Source organism: Cnephaeus nilssonii, assembly GCF_951640355.1.
Source record: "Cnephaeus nilssonii genome assembly, chromosome: 9".
Classification (NCBI taxonomy): domain Eukaryota; kingdom Metazoa; phylum Chordata; class Mammalia; order Chiroptera; family Vespertilionidae; genus Cnephaeus; species Cnephaeus nilssonii.
Genome location: NC_137080.1, coordinates 91,685,682 through 91,704,893, shown reverse-complemented (window position 1 = coordinate 91,704,893; position 19,212 = coordinate 91,685,682). Strand labels below are relative to the sequence as shown.

General features: G+C 51.0%; 1 protein-coding gene across 1 annotated transcript; it reads left to right on the top strand.

Annotated features, from left to right (window-relative positions):
* Positions 1-1,874: 1,874 nt before the first annotated feature.
* ARMC12 (armadillo repeat containing 12) lies at positions 1,875-16,110 on the top strand. The gene is made up of 6 exons (XM_079779819.1): positions 1,875-3,422; positions 4,011-4,156; positions 4,382-4,516; positions 10,755-10,928; positions 11,070-11,141; positions 15,620-16,110. The coding sequence occupies exons 1-6, from the start codon at positions 3,182-3,184 to the stop codon at positions 15,950-15,952; spliced, it is 1,101 nt and encodes a 366-aa protein (XP_079635945.1). The 5' UTR covers positions 1,875-3,181; the 3' UTR covers positions 15,953-16,110.
* Positions 16,111-19,212: the final 3,102 nt, after the last annotated feature.

Sequence of the window (19,212 nt, the reverse complement as noted above, 5' to 3'; positions counted from 1 at the left end):
CGCCCCTCCTCCTCCGGGGGCGCGGCCCCCTGCGCTCCCGGGGCCTTCGCCGCGTTTCTCCCGGTCCCTACGCCTTAGCGGGGGTAACGAGTCACCGAGAGGCCCCGAATCTGACTCCTGGGCCGGGGTAAGCGCGGGGAGGGGACGGGCTCGGCGCCCCATCCTTCCATCTCTCCGCCCTGGCCCTGTGCACGGGAAGCTCGCGGGTGCCGGGCGTCTGTGCCCCGGGTCACAGCAGTCATCCCTGCCCGCGCTTCCCGGTAGCGGTAGGTATTAATAGACCCGCGTTCCGGAGGAGGAAATTGAGACTCAGACTGTGGAATTTGCCTAAACTCCAGCCGGCCGGACTCCAAAGGCTTTTCAGTAAAGTCATCTCCTCGCCCTGAGCTTCTGCGCGCACAAGCCTCGGGCCCCTGCACAGTCACCCTCCGCAATGACCTAGAACTTGGTCTTGCATACTAGCGCCCCCCGCTCCCCACATCGTCTGAGGTTTCTCAAATCTCTCTAATCCGAAATGGTTCAAGGCGGTTAAATGGGTTACAGGAGTTGAGCGTGATTAGTCTGAACAAGACCGGGGTGGGAGGGGGAGGGGGGCGTGGAAGGGGCTGAATGACGTGCCTTTCAGGCCTCTTCGAGGCCCACCATCGCGCGCTCACAGCCTTCCCGCCCAGTGCTCTTGACGGCCGAAACCTGATGATCATAGTAGTTAAATACTTTACTTAATCCCACAAACACCCTCCCCAGGTAGGTGTTCTTTCCATTTGGCAGGTGGGGAAGATGCAGCAAGAGGAAATGGCAAAGCTGCCCTGGCCGGTGTGGCTCAGTAGGTTGGACATCCTCCTCTGCACCAAGGGGTCCTGGTTCCATTCCGGCGGGTGGGGTGGTGTGCAGGGAGGCAACCAATCCACGTTTCCCTCTCTCCAAAAATCAAAATTTTAAAAAAAGGAAACACAAAGCGAAGTCAGTGACTGAGCTGGTTTTGAACCCGGAAGTCTGGCTAGAGCCCACACTCTCACTAAGCTAAACTGCGCCTAACCTGGGGGACATCAGCCCCGGGGTAGAAGGCTGGTGCGGAGGCCCGAGGCATGCGCTGGGGCAGCCCGCGCCCTTTGCGTGTATGTGGAATCTCAGACTTCTCTCTCCCCGGTGGTTCCAGATTCCTGGATCTGACAGAAAAGCCAAAACAAGGAAACAAAAGCCAAGTTCCCACAAAGAGTTGCAGCTTTCATTTCTGCTCCCTAAGAACACCCAAAACACAACTGTCATCTATTACCATACTTCATAAAAGCAAGTATACTTGAGTTCTCCTCTCACTAAGAAACAGCATCTGAATCAAAAGCAGCCATTCCCAAGAAAGAACAGCCACCGACTGGACACCCGAAAACGGGCATTCCTCTTTCTTTATTATCTCCTTGTGCGGTGGACCATGGAGATGTCACCCTGGGGCGCCTCTGCCGCTGACCCCTTGTCATCTGAGGGCAGAACCGGTAGACAGGGGCTTTCGGTGCAGCGGGAAGGAGCTAGGTGAGGGCCGAGAAAGAGATCGCCTTTGGAGGCCTCTGCAGAACAGGTGAGCGCTGTGTTTGCTTAGCCTGTGAAGGTCGCAGGATCAAATCCATGGGCGGGAGAGGCCAGTAGCTCTGAGTCACACCCCAGAGAAGGGCAGGGACCTTGTTCTGAAGGCTCTATCCCCAGGCCCACCAGGGTCCCCTTGGAACCTAAAGCAGTCCTCAGCAGGCAGGCGTTTCCTTCCTGGAGGTCATGGGTGGTGACTGTTGGCCCTACGGCAGGGCGGAGGCCTCCTCGCAGGGAGTCTGTGTAGTCACCCATAGGCTACCTAGCTGGGTGTCTGTGGGGCTGGGGCAGAGGGAAGAAGAGATGGCCATGTAAGAGTGTTGTCTGCAGCCGGGTGTGGTGAGCGAAGGCTCTGAGTGGACATGCCTGGGTGGCTGCAGCATCCTTGGGGAGGCTGTTTTCCTGTTTCCCCGCCTCCTTCAAGCCCAGGTGCAGCCCAGGACCCAGAGCCTTCCAACAGGAGCTCGCAGCCAGGCAGGGAAGCCCTGCTCTGGTACAACCATGCTCGGCGCTGGCTCTGGTTCTACACCAGAGGTGAGGCCGCAGGTGTGGGGCCATGGGGTGAAGAGAAGGATGGAAGGGTCTGGCCACCTGCCCCATCCTAGTAGTGAAGATCAAGGCCTCCAAAGTTGGGCTCTCCCAGAAGAGGCCTCAAGCCTCATCCTGCCTGGGGGTGGTACTCACAGATTTAAGCCCCCATAGTTTAAAGGCACAATCCTACCCAAGTTTTAAACCTGGAGTTTTAGAATGGTAAACCTGGGTCTCAGGGTAGAAATCCACAAACTGAGACCAAGGCAAGGGCAGTCCCTTCCTCTAGGCCACACTGGTGAAATGGGCCTGGAGCCTGTATTTAGATTCTGTGCCTGTTCTGCCCTCAAGTCCTCTAGGAACAACAGAAGCCATGACTTGAGCACCTACTAAGTGCAAGCCTGTGCTGCATGTTGGAGATGCAGACAACTACCCTCCAGAGCTTCTGGTCCCACAGGTTGTACACTGCAGGGACACATGCAGGTGCTGGGAGATGGTGGGTTTGCCTCAAGACTCTGCAGAACTTCTTAAACTGCATCCTTGCTTTGGAGGGTGGGGGAGGGGGCTGCCTGCAGCAGCTCCTGCGGCCCAGCAGTGGATCTGTGGTGAAGAGATGGAAGACAGGAGGGCCAGGGAAGTGAGGGAACTGGGGCTGCCAGTGGGCACACCCCAAACACCCCTCCCAGAAAGTTTCAAAGGCCCAGCCCAGAAATTGGGCCTCTGCTGCCCTCTAATGGAGGAGAGGCAGCCTCCGGAGCCCCCTGCTGGCACCCCACCAGCCTGGCTGCCCTAAGGAACAGGGGAGGTGAAGATCCTGCCTGCCCAGACGTTTTATTCCAGTGGAGTCTTGAGCTTCATTTCCCACAGCCTCTAAGCTAAACTTTCTCCCCTTCCAAGCAGCTCTGGCTCCCCTGCTTCCCGGGCACCCTCCATCCCACCATTTCTTCAGTTTCCTTTGTTGCCTGGGTTCCGATTCTGGGACCCTGGTTCCTGGCTCTGCCAGGGTTCTGGTTCCGGAAGGCCCTTACCAGGCGCCTCGGGCCTAGCTCCCACCTGGGCCCAAGGTGGCGCTGAGGACATGGGCAAGAACGTCTCCCCACTGGGGCAACTGGACGTCCGCAAAAGTGTAGTGGGCTTGACCATCGGCGCCGGGGCCGTCTACCTGCTCTACAAGGCCATCAGGGCTGGCATGAAATGCCAGCCGCCCCTCTCCACCTCCTCGCCCACCTGCATCGCCCGTGAGTGTCTGGGCCCTGGGGGCAGGACTCGGCCCCAGGAGGACCTGCTCCCCAAAGCCTCCAGTGTGGGAGGGCCCAAAGGTGACTCCAAGTTCCTCCTCTCTCTTTCTCTTCTCCACCTTCCTTAAACTCACCCCGGCACGGGGCCTGGGACTCGGGGGTCCTCAGGATTCACCTGGCAGGTCTTTACACTCTCCATTCACTCTGGCTTCCGGGATGCCACTGCGTGAGGATCAGGCATCAGCAGCCCCTGCCCCCACCCCAAGGGAAAATTGGGGGACCTACATGCCCAGAGCCTGTACTAGTTCATATGACAACTTTGGGCAAAGTAGAAAAGGGCACCCCTTCTGCAAGACGTTTTGTTGCCATCTGCTGGAATATCATCGCCGTATGCTGATTATGATGGAAAGCTGTGTGTTACTGCGTATGCCAGGAAATTGTAGAGTAAATATTTAAAACGATGATGTCTATGACGTGACGGACACAGCATTAGATAAGGTGCGCTGTGCACTCCACACCGTTCAGCTGTACGCGGTGGTCCTGCATGTAGCGAGAAAGCTCTTCAGAAGAGGCGGGCAGCTTTGTCCCAGGTCCTTCTCCCCCTCTTTCCAACCCCATTCTGTCTTCGCTCTGAGTCCACAGCCTGAACTGGCTGGGTTGGCTGTCTAGGCCTGGCCATCGAGCGAGAGCGGCACGGGGGGGACTCCGGTGAGCTCCGGAGGCTTCTCAACTCCTTGGAGAACAGACACGATGAGTACGCCAAGGGCATGATCCTGCACAATATCACGCGCTGTGTGTACTTGCTGGAGGCTGAGGTGAGGGGCGGGAAGCAGGAGGTCCCTCCTAGCCAGCCTGGCCCCTGGCGGCTACAGCTCACCCCTGCCCCCTTGACTGGCCAGACTGAGTCCTGGGACCTGTCCCTCTGGCTGATGATGGCGGGAGGGGTTGTGGGGAGAGGTCTTGGTGACATGGGGGAGGGGGGGCACTGGGCCTAGGACATGCACTGCTCCTGCCTCCTCCGTCTCTCCCGGTACACCTAGGCCTCTGCTTGTACTCCTGATGACATCATGCTCGTGGGCTCCATGCTGGATGACAAGGACAACTGTGTCAAAATCCAAGCTCTCAACACCCTTAAGGCTTTCTCTGGCATCAGAAAATTCAGGCTCAAAATTCAGGTGAGCCCAGGGGCACGAGGTGGGGCCGATTACACAGGATGCCCGCAGCCATGGGTCCTTTAACAGGCGTAGGATAAGCAGTCACGTTCCACAAGTTTGTTTGGGTCTGAGTTTATAAACCAGAAGTAGGTTTTCCCCTGGAAATAAGTGGGAAAATGGTGGTCAGATTCCCAGCAGGGTCATTCAAAGCCTTTGACTCTCAGCATGAACCTGGACTGGGCTCTAGGGCTAGGAGTATCTCGGAACCCCAAATAGCTGAAAGCCCCCCGAGGTTCTCTCTGACAGCAGCTGGGTGTTCCACAATTTAACCCAATGGCGACACCACCTGGAGTTGGCACAGACTCCACAGGGTAAGGGCTTAGTCCCAGCAGGCTGCCCCGCCTCAGATGCTAGTCACAAGTCCCAGCACTTCTGCCTGACCGGCTATAAATTTGGAGGTTCCTGCGACCCCCTTTTTTCAGGTTTGATAATTCATTAGAACGACTCTCAGAACGCAAGAGAATACTACTCATTCTTACCGGTTTATTGTAAAAGATGTAACTGAGGAGCAGCCCAATGGGAGAGAGGCGAAGTTTGGAGGAAGACAGAGGTTCCGTGTCTTCTCTCGGCTAGCCTCCCTCCTAGCGCCTCGATGTGTTCAACCCAGAAGTTCTCCGCACCCTGTCATTTGGGGGTGTTTATGGAGGTCTCATTATGTAGGCATGATTGATTAGTCATTGGCTATTGGAGGCTGAACTCACTCTTTAACCCCCCACTGCTCCCCAGAGGTCAGGGATGGGGCTAAAAGTCTCAATCCTCTCATCAAGGCGTGGTCTTTCTGGCCACCAGCCCCATCCAGAAGCTGTCTAGAGGCATGCCACAAGTCACCTCATTAGCATAAATGTTGGGGTGGTGGAAAGGGGGTGACTGTGAATAACAAAAGAGCTTCCAGTCAGGGAACTGCCAGGATTTTGGGAGCTCTGTGCCTGGAACCAGGTGTTCTGTCACACCACACCCCCCACGCTGTGCTGGTCCAAGGCGGGGGCTGGGCCCACCCCATGTCATCTCCCCCAGCTTCCTGCTACCAGGCCCAGCCTGCCTGCTCCCACACCCAGCCTGCTGGTGCCATGGAAACACGGCTTGCTTCCCATCTGCGGTCAGTGTTCGTCTGTCTTGGTCGCACCCCATCCTTGAGGGCCTCTCTCCTGGTCGGCTCTCTGTCGCATGCGGTCGCTCCAGCTCCTCGCCGTTGCATTCAGCATGCTCTAGTCCCTCTCTTCTTAAAAAGCTCAACTTAGCCTCTTCCTTGACCTCCAAACTTCTCTCTAACAAATGGTCTTGTCTCTCCCAAATTGAAAGTAAGTAAAGTATTTAAAACTTACACACATCTTATATGTGTACAGTAGAAATAATAACAATAAAACAAAACGTGCATTAACTAGAACTAGGCTAAGAACTAAACTGTGACCCTCTCCAATGCCAGCCTCCTCCCCGACCAGAGGCAATCGGTTGCCTGCATTTTGTTAATCAATTCCTTGATTTCTCTGTAGTTTTACCATGTCTACATGGGTCATCTTCCATGGCAGCAGGGCAAGGCAGACAATAAATGAATAGGTAAAATATAGCCTGCCATGTTTTTAAGCGTCATGTACCCGGAAGTTTGCCGTTTGTACGGTGTGGTTTGGCTTTCCCCTCGACGTTGATGTGGCTAGCTCTGCTCCCACTGTAACCAGTTATCCATTTGCCCACAGGTAAACATCTGAATTGTGTGTGTTGCTGGAGGATTGGGTGGGTGCGATTCCTCCAGCACTAATGGGAGTGGGGTTCCTGCGATATCCTCAGAAAAGGGATTGTCTAGGAGTCGCACGGAGAATGACTGATTTCATTTGCATGGGAAATATGCAGCTGGGGCTTCCGTAGAACCAGAAGCAAAGCCAGTGTCCGGAGTTTCCACCATGTGGAGTGGAGTCCGGCTCAGTAACGGGCTAGACCCAGCCCTTCAGCCCACTGTGTGGGTCCCACACGGCCATGAGCCACCTGGGTGAATGCAGATTGTGGGAGCCCCACAAGCCAGGAGTCAGAAGTGAGCAGCAAGAGCCCTAGCGGGTTTGGCTCAGTGGATAGAGCATCGGCCAGTGGACTGAAGGGTCCTGGGTTCGATTCCCGTCAAGGGCACATGCCTGAGTTGTGGGCTCGATCCCCAGTAGGGTACGTGCAAGAGGCAGCCGGTCAATGATTCTCTCTCATCATTGATGTTTCTATCTCTCTCTCCCTCTCCCTTCCTCTTTGAAAGCAATAAAAATATATTTAAAAAAAAGAAAAAGAAAAAGAAGTGAGCAGCAAGAGAGAGAGCCAAGGGAGCACAAGGAGAGCGAAATGCCTTTGTTTAGGACCTTAAATATCAGATTTCACATCCTTGCAGGGGCCACGCCTGTTCTGGCCAATTACCTGTTCCCAGGTGGGACTGACAAGTGAGCATCTTCCCAGGCCTTACTGGGCATGTGTCTAAACGGCAGCTTTCTGGCAAAGCTGTATAAATGGCATGCCTGTGTTACCAGGCTCCCCTCTCCTCCTTCCCTGTTATTTAATAATCAGGCTATTAGACGGTATCGTCTGCGCTTTGTGCTGTGAACATTCTTGTACACATCTCCCCTGTGGACATGGAGACTCTCCCCGGGTGTGTATGCAGGAGGGCAGTGGCTGGGGGATGGTGTGCCCACCTTTTCATGGCCGGTTGTATCAGTGTGCTCCCTCTACCTGCCCTGTATGCTGGTTTCGTGGCAGTATCCCCCACCCCCCCAAGCCTTGGTATTTTCACACTTTAATTTTTTTTACATCAAACTCTTTTTGGGGGAACAAATGTCTTGAGGCCTTCACTTTCTTGTTGCCTCTCCTTCATCCCTCAGCCCTCTCAGTTTCCCAAAGGCTGTGGTTCTTAAGTTTATCAGAATTGCCCAGAAGGCTGGTTAAAAATGAAGATTTTGGGACCCCATACCCAGAGTCCAGTTCAGCAGGGAGCTGTGTTTTTCACAAGCACTGGGCATCGCTGTTCCTTCTTCCTCCAGCGCTTGTATCCTGAGGACCTGAACCCTGTTCGCTATCCCGGTGACAGCAGCCACTCCCTGGCCTCGGTTTCCATCTAGATGTGCTCTCCTTCTTCTCTGTCCGCAGTATGGGGCTCCCCTGACCTCTAGACCTGTGGCCAGCTGCTCGACTTAGACGGCCTAGTGGCCCTCGAACCCAACACATGAAAAACGGAGCTCATCCCCATTCCCCAAGTCAGACCACCCCCTCCAGAGGGATCTGATCCCATCCCCCTCCTGCTGGTCTTCCTTGAGGCGCTCCACCCTTGCCCCAACCCCAGCCTTTTACACTGTGTGTTTCATGCTCTCCCACGCCCTGGCCTTTGCACCTGCTGTTCTCTCTGCCTGAAACTTAGCAGACAGTGAGGGGCGGGGGCAGGGAGGAGCAGGGCTCTCGTGGGACTGCTGTGGTCCTCACTCCAGTAGTCTTGTCTCCCTCTCATGTGGCTCACAGCGGTACAGCTTGTGAGGTTACCTGTCTTGAGTAATACCTCTTGGTCCAAGCACCTTGCATCTCAGAAGCCAAGATCCCTTTAATCATTCAACAAATGTATACTGAGCACTTTGTACCGAGACACTGTGCTAGGCACTGGAGAGGTAGCAGTGAACAGAACAGGAAAGACCCCCTGTACCAGTGGGACTTCGAGTCCAGCAGGGCAAGGCAGGCAATACACAAATAATCAAATGTGTAATGAAGTGCTACGGAGACAAAGAAAAACAAGAAGGTTGGTAAGGAAGGCTGGGATGGAGGTGCTGTTGCAGTTTCAAAGGAGAAAATCTGTAGGACGTAGGGCTTGATGAAGAGTTTGTAGAAATGACACCAAAAGCATGATCTATAAAATAAAGAATTGAGAAATTGGACTTTATAAAAATTAAAAACATTTGCTTTATGAAAGACCCTGTTGAGAGGATAAAAAGATAAGCTACAGACTGGGAGAAAATGTTTGCAAACCACATATCTGACAAAGGACACATATTTAGATTATATAAAGAGCTTTGGAAACTCAATATAAAAAAAAACCAACAATCCAATTAGAAATGGGCAGAAGACATGGAGAAATGTCACTGAAGAAGATACACAGATTGCAGATAAGCACAGGAAGAGATGTTTAACATCACTAGTCCTTGGGGAAATGCAAATTAAGGCCCCAATAAGATACAATACACCTGTTACGTGATCTAAACTCCAAATTAGTGACAACACTGAACGCTGGCGAAGATGTCTAGAAACTAGATCTTTCATACATTGCTGATGGGAATGTAAAATGGCATAACAGCTACTGGGGAAAATTGCTTGGCAGTTTCTTAAAAAATCTAACTATAAATTTACTAGAAAAACTCCTCAGCGCTTATCCTAGACAAATGAAAACTTGCATTTGTACAAAAACCTGTGCACAATTGTCCATAGAAACTTTGTTTGTAAAAAATGAAACAACCACAGCGAGTCTCAGTAGATCACTGGTTAGACAAACTGGTCGCACATACCATGAAACACGACTCAGTAATAAAAAGGAATGGACTGCTGATGCACACAACAACTTGGATGGATTTCAAGAGCGTTATACTGTGAGAAAATCTTAGATGGTCACAAAGTATGATACTATCTCTATAACATTCTCCAACTGTCAGAATCCTATCTAATAAAAGAATAATATGCAAATTGACCATCACTCTAACACACAAGATGGCTGCCCCCATGTGGTCAAAGATGACTGCCCCATGTGGACACAAGATGGCTGCCACAAGATGGCCAGAAGGGGAGGGCAGTTGGGAGGGACCAGGCCAGCAGGGGAGGGCAGTTGTGGGTGATCAGGCCTGCAAGGAAGGGCAATTGGGGGCAATCAAGCCTGCAGGGGAGGGCAGTTAGGGGTGACCAGGCCGGCAGAGGAGGGAAGTTGGGGGCAACCGGGCCTGCAAGGAAGGGCAGTTGGGGGGGGACCAGGCATGCAGGGGAGGGCTGTTAGGGGTGACCAGGCCTGCAGGGGAGCAGTTAGGCATCAATCAGGCTGTCAGGGGAGTGGTTAGGGGGTGATCAGGCTGGCAGGCAGAAGTGGTTAGGGGCAATCAGGAAGGCAGGCAGGTGAGCAGCTGGGAGCCAGCAGTCCTGGACTGTGAGAGGGATGTCTGACTGCCTGTTTAGGCCTACCAGGATTGGTCCTAAACGAGCAGTCGGACATCCATCGAGGGGTCCCAGATTGGAGAGGGTGCAGGCTGGGCTGAGGGACACTCCCCCCGCCCCCTGGTTATAAGATAAAAAGCAGATGAGTGGTTGCTAGTGGTTAGGCCTGGTTTTGGTGGGAAGAGGTGTGACTGCAGGGGGTTCCGCAAGGGAGATCTTTGTGGTGATGGACAATTTTGGTGGAATACTCTGCTGATTGTAGTGGTGGTTACATGAATTGACACCTGTGATAAAATGACGTAGAACTAAACACACTCCATACCAATACTAATTTCCTAGTTTTGACGTTGTCTATGGAAGATGTGATCATGGAGGGAAACTGGGTGAAAGCACAAGGACCTCTCTGTACAATGTTTGCAGCTTCCCGTGAATTTATAATTATTTGAAAATAAACAGTTTACAAATAAAAAGTGTGTTACACCTGTGACGGTGTAATGGAGAAAAGTAAAAGATGGGGGACAAGGAAGGCTGGTATGGGGGTGGGGTGGCAGTTGTTTTTGTTTGTTTTGTTTTTGGTGAATCCTTACCTGAGGATAATTTCCCATTGATTTTTATTTTTTATTTTTTTTCCCCATTGATTTTTAGAAAGAGCAGAAGGGAGGGGGAGCCCAGCCGAGTGTAGCTCAGCGGTTGAGCATTGACCCAGGAACCAAGAGGTCACCGGTTCGATTCCCGGTCAGGGCACATGCCCAGGTTGCAGGCTCAATCCCCAGTGGGGGGCGTGCAGGAAGCAGCCAATCAATGATTCTCTCTCATCATTGATGTTTCTTGGGCATAAGAACCAGAAAGAAGACTGAAAGGAAAGCCAAGTGAAGAAGGAATCTCAAGACTATGGGAACGGTCAACTAGGTCAAATGATGTTGAGTTTGTCAGATGTAATTTTCTATTGGGTTCGGCTCAGGCGTCCTGGGTGGGGCAGGGAAGAGTGAAGGCAGAGGCCCGGGTAGTGTGAGATCATATAAAAGCAGACCCTTCTTCCCCCCCTCCCCCACCCCAGGAACACTTCATCAAGGTCCTGGAGCTGATATCCACCATCTGGGACTCGGAGCTGCACATCGCTGGCCTCAGGCTCCTCAACAACCTCCCACTGCCTGACTTTGTGCACCCACAGCTGCGACGGGTGATGCCTGCCCTGATGGAGATTCTTCAGTCAGACTATCACCTGGCACAGGTGCCTCAAGACCATGGCCCAGGCCCTGCCCTCCTGACCAGCCCTGGCACAGCATCTAGACGGGGGAGGAGAGACCTGGGTCTTCTCTGCTCAGGCCCGCACTCACCTGCCTTCTCGTGTTTTACTATTTTCCTTATTTAGGTGCAAGCCATACGACTGTTGAGCCACCTGGCACAGAAGAATGACCTGCTCTATGATATTCTCAACTGCCAGGTGAGGAAGGAAGTGATGAGGGGCTGGTGGATGCCAACTCGGATACTGGGGAAGGAAGAAATCTCCAGACATACGTAGCCCTGACAAGACATACGTGTTCCTCTCCCTGCCTGTGCACTAGGTGCACTGAAAGGCACTCCCTCATCTGTCCTCCCAAAATAATCAGAATCAATTTTGCTGGGAGGAGGCTCTCCTTTGAGGGGCTTTCTAAACTCTGAGAATGAGGAACACAGGTGACAAGACAAAAGTTGATGTAGTTACTTTAATATTAGGGAAAAGTTACTTATAACAAAAGCCATTATTAGGAATAGATAAGGTCACCACCATAATAATTAATGGTTCACGGGGATAAAGCAACTCTAAATTTAGATGAACCTAATAACATAATCTCAAAATATAGATGGCAAAACTTGATAGAATTACAAGGAAACAAATTTTCTCCTTTTCCCCCCCAGTTTTGTTGAGGTATAATTGACAAATAAACTTGTAGGATAGTTCAAGTATACAGTGTGGTGATTAACATGCATGCATGGTGAAGGATTCCCACCCATCACCTCACATCTACTTTTGGGGGGAGGGAGTGGTGAGAACATTTAAGTTCGAATCTCTTAGCAAATTTCAATGATCTAATACAGTGTTATCCACTGTAGTCAACATGTTTTACATAAAGCCTCAGACCTTACTTGTTTAATAGTTTAAAGTTTGTACTCTTACCAACTGCTCCCTACTTCCCCCTCCTCCAACCCCTGACAGCCATTTGTCTCTGTTTCTACGACTTTGACTTTTCTTTTTTAAAAAATTTTTATTGTTGAGAGTATTACAGATGTCCCCCTCTTTTCTCCATCACCCCACTCCACCTGGTTCCTGCCCCACCCCAGGCCTTCACCACCCTACTGTCTATGTTCTTAGGTAAGAACTTTGGTTAATCTCCCCCCCACCCCCACCTGCTTCCCTCTGAGATTCGTCAGTCTGTTCCATGCTTCCATGCCTCTGATTGTGTTTATTCACCAGTTTCTTTTGTTCATTAGATTTCTTGTTTGTTTTTTATTTTTAGATTTGATTTGTTGCCATTTTATTGTTCATATTTTTTATTTCCTCCCCCTCCCCCTCCTCCTCCTCTTCCTCCTTCTTCTTCAATAACACCCTTCAACATTTCATGTAATACTGGTTTGGTGGTGATGAGCTCCTTTAGCTTTTTCTAGTCTGTGAAGCTCTTTATCTGACCCTCAATTCTAAATGATAGCTTTGCTGGGTAGAGTAATCTTGGTTGTAGGTTCTTGCTATTCATCACTTTGAATATTTCTTGCCACTCCCTTCTCGCCTGCAAAGTTTCTGTTGAGAAATCAGCTGACAGTCATATGGGAGCCCCCTTGCTGCTTTTCTTTTGCTGCTTTTAAGATTCTCTCTTTGTCTTTAACCCTTGGCATTTTAATTATGATGTGACTTGGTGTGGGCCTCTTCGAGTTACTCTTGTTTGGAACTCTCTGCACTTGCTGGACTTGTAAGTCTGTTTCTTTCACAGGGATGGGAAGTTTTCTGTCATTATTTCTTCAAATAGGTTTTCAATACCTTGCTTTCTCTCATTTCCTTCCGGCACCCCCATGATGCAAATGTTGATACGCTTGAAGTTGTCCCAGAGGCTACTTACACTTTCTTAATATTTTTGGATTCTTTTTTCCTTTTGCTGTTCTGGTTGGGTATTTGTTGCTTCCTCATATTCCAAACCATTGACTCAGTTCTCGGAATCCTCTACTCTACTGTTGAATCCTGTTAATTATTCTTTATTTTAGTTAGTGTATGCTTAATTTCTGACTGGTTCTTTTCCATGTCTTTGACATTCTCACTAAGATCCTTGAAAGTCTCATGACGATCCTTGAGTAACCTATAACCATGGTTTTGAACTCTGTATCCAGTAGTTTGCTTGCTTCTATTTCTTTCATTTGTGACATGTTTCTTTGTCTCCCCATTTTGGGTGCTTCCCTGTGTTTGTTTCTATGTATTAGGTAGAGAGAGCTAGTATGTCTCCTGGAATTGGTAGAGTGGCCTTGTGTAGTATTGGTGTGCTGTAGGCCCAGTGGCTCAGCCTCCCCAGTCACCTGACCTGGGGACTCCAGGTGCACCCCTGTGTGGGCTGTGTGCACAGTCTTGTAGTTGAGCCTTGATTGCTGTTGGTGTCACTGGGAGGAGTTGACCTCCAGGCCAATTGGCTGTGAGGACTGGCTGTGACTACAGTGGGAGGACTGCTGTGCAGGAGATGAGGCCCAGCTGTGAAGAAGGCAGGCTGGTGCTAGTGCCCAGTCTTGAGCCTTTTATTGATAGGTTTGGGGCACGCTGTCACCAGCTGCAGCTTGTTCAAGAGATTTTAGCAAAAGTCTGAAGCCTGAGCCAGGACAGGCCATTCATATGGAAAAGCTGCTGCAAACAGTTTGGGTGGGGCTGCAAATTGGATGGGGTGGAGTCTCAGGGAATCCCCAGAGTAGAGCAAACAGTGTGAAGCAGGCTGATGGAAACTCAGATATGGCTGCCAGTCAGCCCTGTGACAGGAAGGTTCCAGCACAGGAACAATGACCCTTGTGAGCACGCCTGTCTGGGAGAAATCCGCCCTCGAGTTCCTGCCCTGATGCCAGACCATCCGGTTCCTCCCCATATGTGTCTGGATCCCCTGGCGCCGGAGCTCAGAAGAAGTGGGACAGTTTAAGTTTGTGTGCAGGCCCTTTAAGAGGACTACCTGGGACTCCAGCATCTTAAGTGTCACTCAGCCACAATCCCCACTGGTTTTTACAGCCCAAAGTTGCAGGGACTTCTCCTCTCAGCTCTGGAACTCGGGGCTGGGGGGTCTGGCGTGGGGCTGGGACCCCCATGCTTCTCACGGGCAGTCTCTGCAGAGACAATCTTCCTCCCGACTGAAAAAACAGCACTGTGGGTGCGGGACTAGTCCATTCAGTGCCTCCACCCCTCCTACCAGTCTGGATATGCGTTCTTCTTCTCTAGTTGTAGGGCTTCCATTCAGCCAGCTTTCAGGCAGTTCTGAACAATGGTGGTTTTGTATTTTAGTTGGAATTTTGATGTGGTTGTAGGAGGCGGTGAGTACAGGTGGTTACCTAGGCTGCCATCTTGGTTCTTCTTTCTGACTTATCTTTGTTTTAAAGATTCCACATAAAAATGAAAGTGATACCACGTATTGTTTGTCTTTCTCTGTCTGGTTTATCCCACTTAGTATAAGGTCCTCAAGGTCCATCCATGATGTCACAAATTAGCAGGATTTCCTTCTTTCTCACAGCTGAACAATTATAAAGAAAAATTGACAAATCTACTACCACAGTGGAAGACTTGGAAGATTTTACTCTTTCAGCAATTAATAGATAAAATCCTGAAACTAGTTAAGGGTATACTTGCTGGGAATAACACAAACCAGCTTGAGACATCCTCCGAACGCTCTGTAATTAGTAAATGCACATTCCTTTCAAACACACAAAACATTTATAAAAATTAACCACACATTAAACCTTAAAGTTTGTCACGACGTATTTCCCAGAATCAATGTTATTACCAAATAACTCATGTTTTATGACCACAAGATAATTATGTTAGAGAACTAGAGGCCCGGTGCATGGATTTGTGCATGGGTGGGGTCCCTCAGCCTGGCCTGCGCCCTCTCACAATCTGGGACCCCTGGGGGATGTAGCAGTGCCGAAGTGGCAGGCTCATTCTGGCTCCACCGCCACCCGGTTTTTGGCTGAGTGGTGCTCCCACTGTGGGAGTGCACTGACCACCATGGGGCAGCTCCTGTGTTGAGTGTCTGCCCCCCTGGTGGTCAGTGCGTGTCATAGCGACTGGTTGTTCTGATCGTTTGGTCATTACGGTCACTTAGGCTTTTATGTATATACTAGAGGCCCAGTGCATGATTTAATCATGCACCCGGTGCACCAGCGGGCTGGCTGTCCGCCGGTGCCCCAGGCCTTCCGAAAGCCTCCGGCGCTGCGGAGGCTTTCGAAAGGCCTTGCGCCGGAGCAGACAGCCGGCCAGGTCCCCCGCTTTGGCCTTTGATCGTGGGGGACCTGGCCGGCTGTCCGCCGGTGCCCCAGGCCTTCCGAAAGCCTCCGGCGCTGCGGAGGCTTTCGAAAGGCCTTGCGCCGGAGCAGACAGCCTCCGGCGCAGCCATGGCACAGACGCTGAGCTCGCGGCGCCACTGGTGCCGCGAGCTCAGCGTCCTGCTGGCCCAATCAGCTACCCCGGCCACCCTGAGTCCCGCCCCCTGCGCCTCCTGCTGGCCCAATCGTGGGCGTAGCGGAGTGATGGTAATTTACATATTACCATTTTATTATGTAGGATAGATGATAATGAAAAGAAAATTAAAATGCTCCCATACAGTTGACTCTGAAATTAGGTATATTAGGAAGTTGAGGCAATAGGAAGATGGAAGAACTTTAGGATTTGTCTTGGATTTCATTGCCACCCTCTCTTCATCCCCATCACAGGTGCACGCCAACTTTCTGAACCTGTTCCAGGCCAAACAAACAGGGAGTCTGTTGTTCGAGGTACTGGTGTTTGCCGAGCGGCTGAGTGAGGGCCGGAATACGCCACACTACCGCGCCGTGAAATGGCATTACAACGAACAGTCTCTGCATGAAGCTCTCTTTGGGGAAAAGTCACGACTGGCAGACCGGCTGCTCGCCCTGGTCATCCACCCGGAGGAGGAGGTTCAGATCCAGGCCTGCAAGGTCATAGTCAGCCTGCAGTGCCCCCAGGACATAAGAGGGCAGTGCTCTTCCTGCCATACCGGTCATTCCTACTTTAATAATGGGGAATAAAAGTAAGGAGAGCCAATAAATGAGTATGGGAGAGAAGCTTGAGGAGCAGTGTCTGTCCAGGGCCTCCAGGGCTGGTGGAGGTTTCATCCAGCATAGCCCCTGCCCCAGAGCATGACGAAGGCTGGCACACCTCCCAGAACACATCCCCACTCCCCTGTTCGGGGGACAGACTCCCTTTCCTCTCGCTGCTTTCAGGTCGCAGTGTGGAGCCGGTGCTCCCAGGGAGCTTCCGGGCGAAGGCAGGTTTGGGGACTGAAGCCAGAGATAATCAACAGCAGATAGTGTGACATTGGGTTACTCAGGATGGGCGAGGCTACGCTGCAGTAACAAACGACCTCCAAATTTTAGCAGCTTAAAAATGATCACGGTTACCTCTTATTCACACTCTGTGTTCATGGGTTGGGGGTAGAGGGTGCGTGGAAGGGCGGGCGAATGTTTTAAACCCTCTTCTCTCAGGGGCAGGCTGAGGGAGGCTCTTCATTGTGTTTCTGCAACTCCTAGAGAAGGCAAAGGGTGTGGCAGTGATCACTGGCTCTTAAAAGTTCAACCACACCCCACTGCTGTGGCTCAGTGGTGGAGCATCATCCTAAGAACCAGGAGGTCGCGGTTTGATTCCTGGTCAGGGCACATGCCCAGGTTGTGGGCTCGATTCCCAGTGCGGGGCGTGCAGGAGGCAGCCAATCAATGATTCTCTCTCATCATTGATGTTTCTGTCTCTCTCTCCCCCTCCTTTCCCCTCTGAAATCAATAAAAATAATACTAAAAAAAAAAAGAGAATATAGTAATAGTACTTACCTTGTGAAGCTGTTGGGAAGATTCTATGCGGATTATCTGAGTTAGTGAATATCAGGCACAGTGTTGTGCCTGAAGAGGTGTTCATCCAAGATGGGCTCCAAGAGCTAGGAAATGCTCGCTGAGAAAATGAAAGGTGAGCCGTGGAAAGGCCCTTGGGGAGCGCTGAGTCCGATGTCTCTCCAGTCTCTTTGGGTAACAGGCACCCGGGAGTTCCAGAGTCCTCTGCGAAGCGCCCTGAAATGCCGCAGGAAGCAGAGTGCACGTGTAACATACACCCACACCGTGAAGTCTCCATCACAGGGAGACTGCCCAACCGCTCTGGCCACCCGCTCAGGTTTGCCCACGCACTGCATTTCCCACTCTTCATTCCCTGTGCTCTCTGTGACCCCTTCCCGGCAAACAAACAGCGCCAGTGCTGGGTGCTCATGGCTTAAGACGACATTATGGGAGAAAACCCTACAATTGGAGCTAGTCGCAGTCCGCTGCTACTTGCTTTAGGAGGTAGATCCTGTTGACCAGCTTTGGGACCCCACTGTCCTTCAGAGGCAGGATTGAAAGCCACCATCTAGTCCAAGGCCAAGCCTGGCGTTTTGCTTAAGGGAAAACAAGCCCAAATAGGGAAAGTGACTTGCTCAAAGTCACATGACTGGTCTGGGGCACAAAGAGGATTAGAGCCATTTAGTCTTGTGTTTTTTTGTTTTTGTTTGTTTTTAAATATATTTTATTGACTTTTTACAGAGAGGAAGGGAGAGGGATAGAGAGTCAGAAACATCGATGAGAGAGAAACATTGATCAGCTGTCTCCTGCACACCCCCTACTGGGGATGTGCCCGCAACCAATGTACATGCCCTTGACCGGAATCGAACCTGGGACCCTTCAGTCGGCAGGCCGAAGCTCTGTCCACTGAGCCAAACCGGTTAGGGCTGTTTTTTTGTTTTTGTTTTTGTTTTTGGTTAAACCTCACCTGAGGATATTTTTCCATTGATTTTTAGGGAGAGTGGAAGAGAGAGGGAAAGCAGACAGAAACATCAATGTGAGAGAAACACATCGATTGGTTTGCCTCCTGCAGGAGCCCTGACCAGGGCCGCTCTCAGCCAGCTCCCTGTGTTCCCATGTCACCAGCTGGGTACTGGACCTCACCTTCCACTGCTCCTCCCCACCACATCCGAGCAGCCATTCTGAGCATCTCACAGCTGCCCAGGTCTCCAGTGTCCACTGCTGCTACCCTGACCCTGACATCAGGACTTTGGGGCAGTCATGTTCCGACTTCTGGTCTCCATCACTCCAGGATACTCTTAGAACCCACATCGCATCATCCCCAAAAACCTCCGGGAGCTCCCCACTGCCACAGTGAACCTTTTCTCAGCCACATGACCCGGCAAGTATAAATGTACTTACAGCAGTTTTGTTCTAGGGCAGTGGTCGGCAAACTCATTAGTCCACAGAGCCAAATATCAACAGTACAACGATTGAAATTTCTTTTGAGAGCCAAATTTTTTAAACTTAAACTTCTTCCAACGCCACTTCTTCAAAATAGACTCGCCCAGGCCGTGGTATTTTGTGGGAGAGCCACACTCAAGGGGCCAAAGAGCCGCATGTGGCTCGCGAGCCGCAGTTTGCCGACCACGGTCCTAGGAGATATGGTCATTGGGCCCCTTTATCATGGTAGTCGCAAAGGAATTAGCTTTGCATGTCAGGCCCTTCGCCATCTGGCCATCTTGCCTGCCACTCGCCTCCCATGCCAGGTCTCATCTCCAGCCACACCGCAGTGAGCCAGTCTTGCCTGAGCTATTGATCCAGCTTCTCCCTGCCTACAACGCCCTTCTCTCTCCTTTGCGCTGCGCTGGCTAAGTCTTCTACTGCAGCCTGCAGCTTTCTTCAGCTTCCTGCGACTCTTCTCATGTGAATCTCTCATTGGGCATTTGGCAAATTAAAGCTTGAATCTTACCAAGTGTGTTCTTTTAGCAGTGGGCCTTGCAGTGGGCCTGCTCTGGGCAGGCACCTGGTAACAGTTGGCTGATGGCAATGACAGGAGAGTTGGCAGTGGGCAATGAGGTGGGGAGGGTGTGGGTGGTTCTTTGTTGCTGTGCAACAAATTATGACAAAGCGTAGCATATCAAGCCCAGACAAGAAAAAGCGAAGGAGTTCATCACCACCAAACCAGCATTGCAGGAAATGTTAAAGGGACTTCTTAAGAAGAACAAAAAATAAAAATAAAAAATCTGCATAACAAAATGTTGCAAAAAATATTCTCATCGACAAAGGCAAACATAATAAAAGCAGTGGATCAGCCAACACTAACCACTAGTACAAAGGTTAATGGGCAAAAGTAGGAAGATTATGTCTAATTACAGCAGCAAATTAAGGGGTACACACTGACACACACAAAGTAAGTAAAAAATAATGACAAAAACATAAACATGGAGGGAATGAGTAAAAATAGTAGTGATTTTATTTTAAAAAAA

Bases quoted from the DNA above. Each gene is read 5' to 3' on its own strand.
- ARMC12 (XM_079779819.1), top strand. From the start codon at position 3,182: ATGGGCAAGAACGTCTCCCCACTGGGGCAACTGGACGTCCGCAAAAGT. The intron at 10,929-11,069 runs GTGCCTCAAGAC...TTCCTTATTTAG, and splicing joins CAGACTATCACCTGGCACAG to GTGCAAGCCATACGACTGTT. The intron at 11,142-15,619 runs GTGAGGAAGGAA...TCCCCATCACAG, and splicing joins ATGATATTCTCAACTGCCAG to GTGCACGCCAACTTTCTGAA.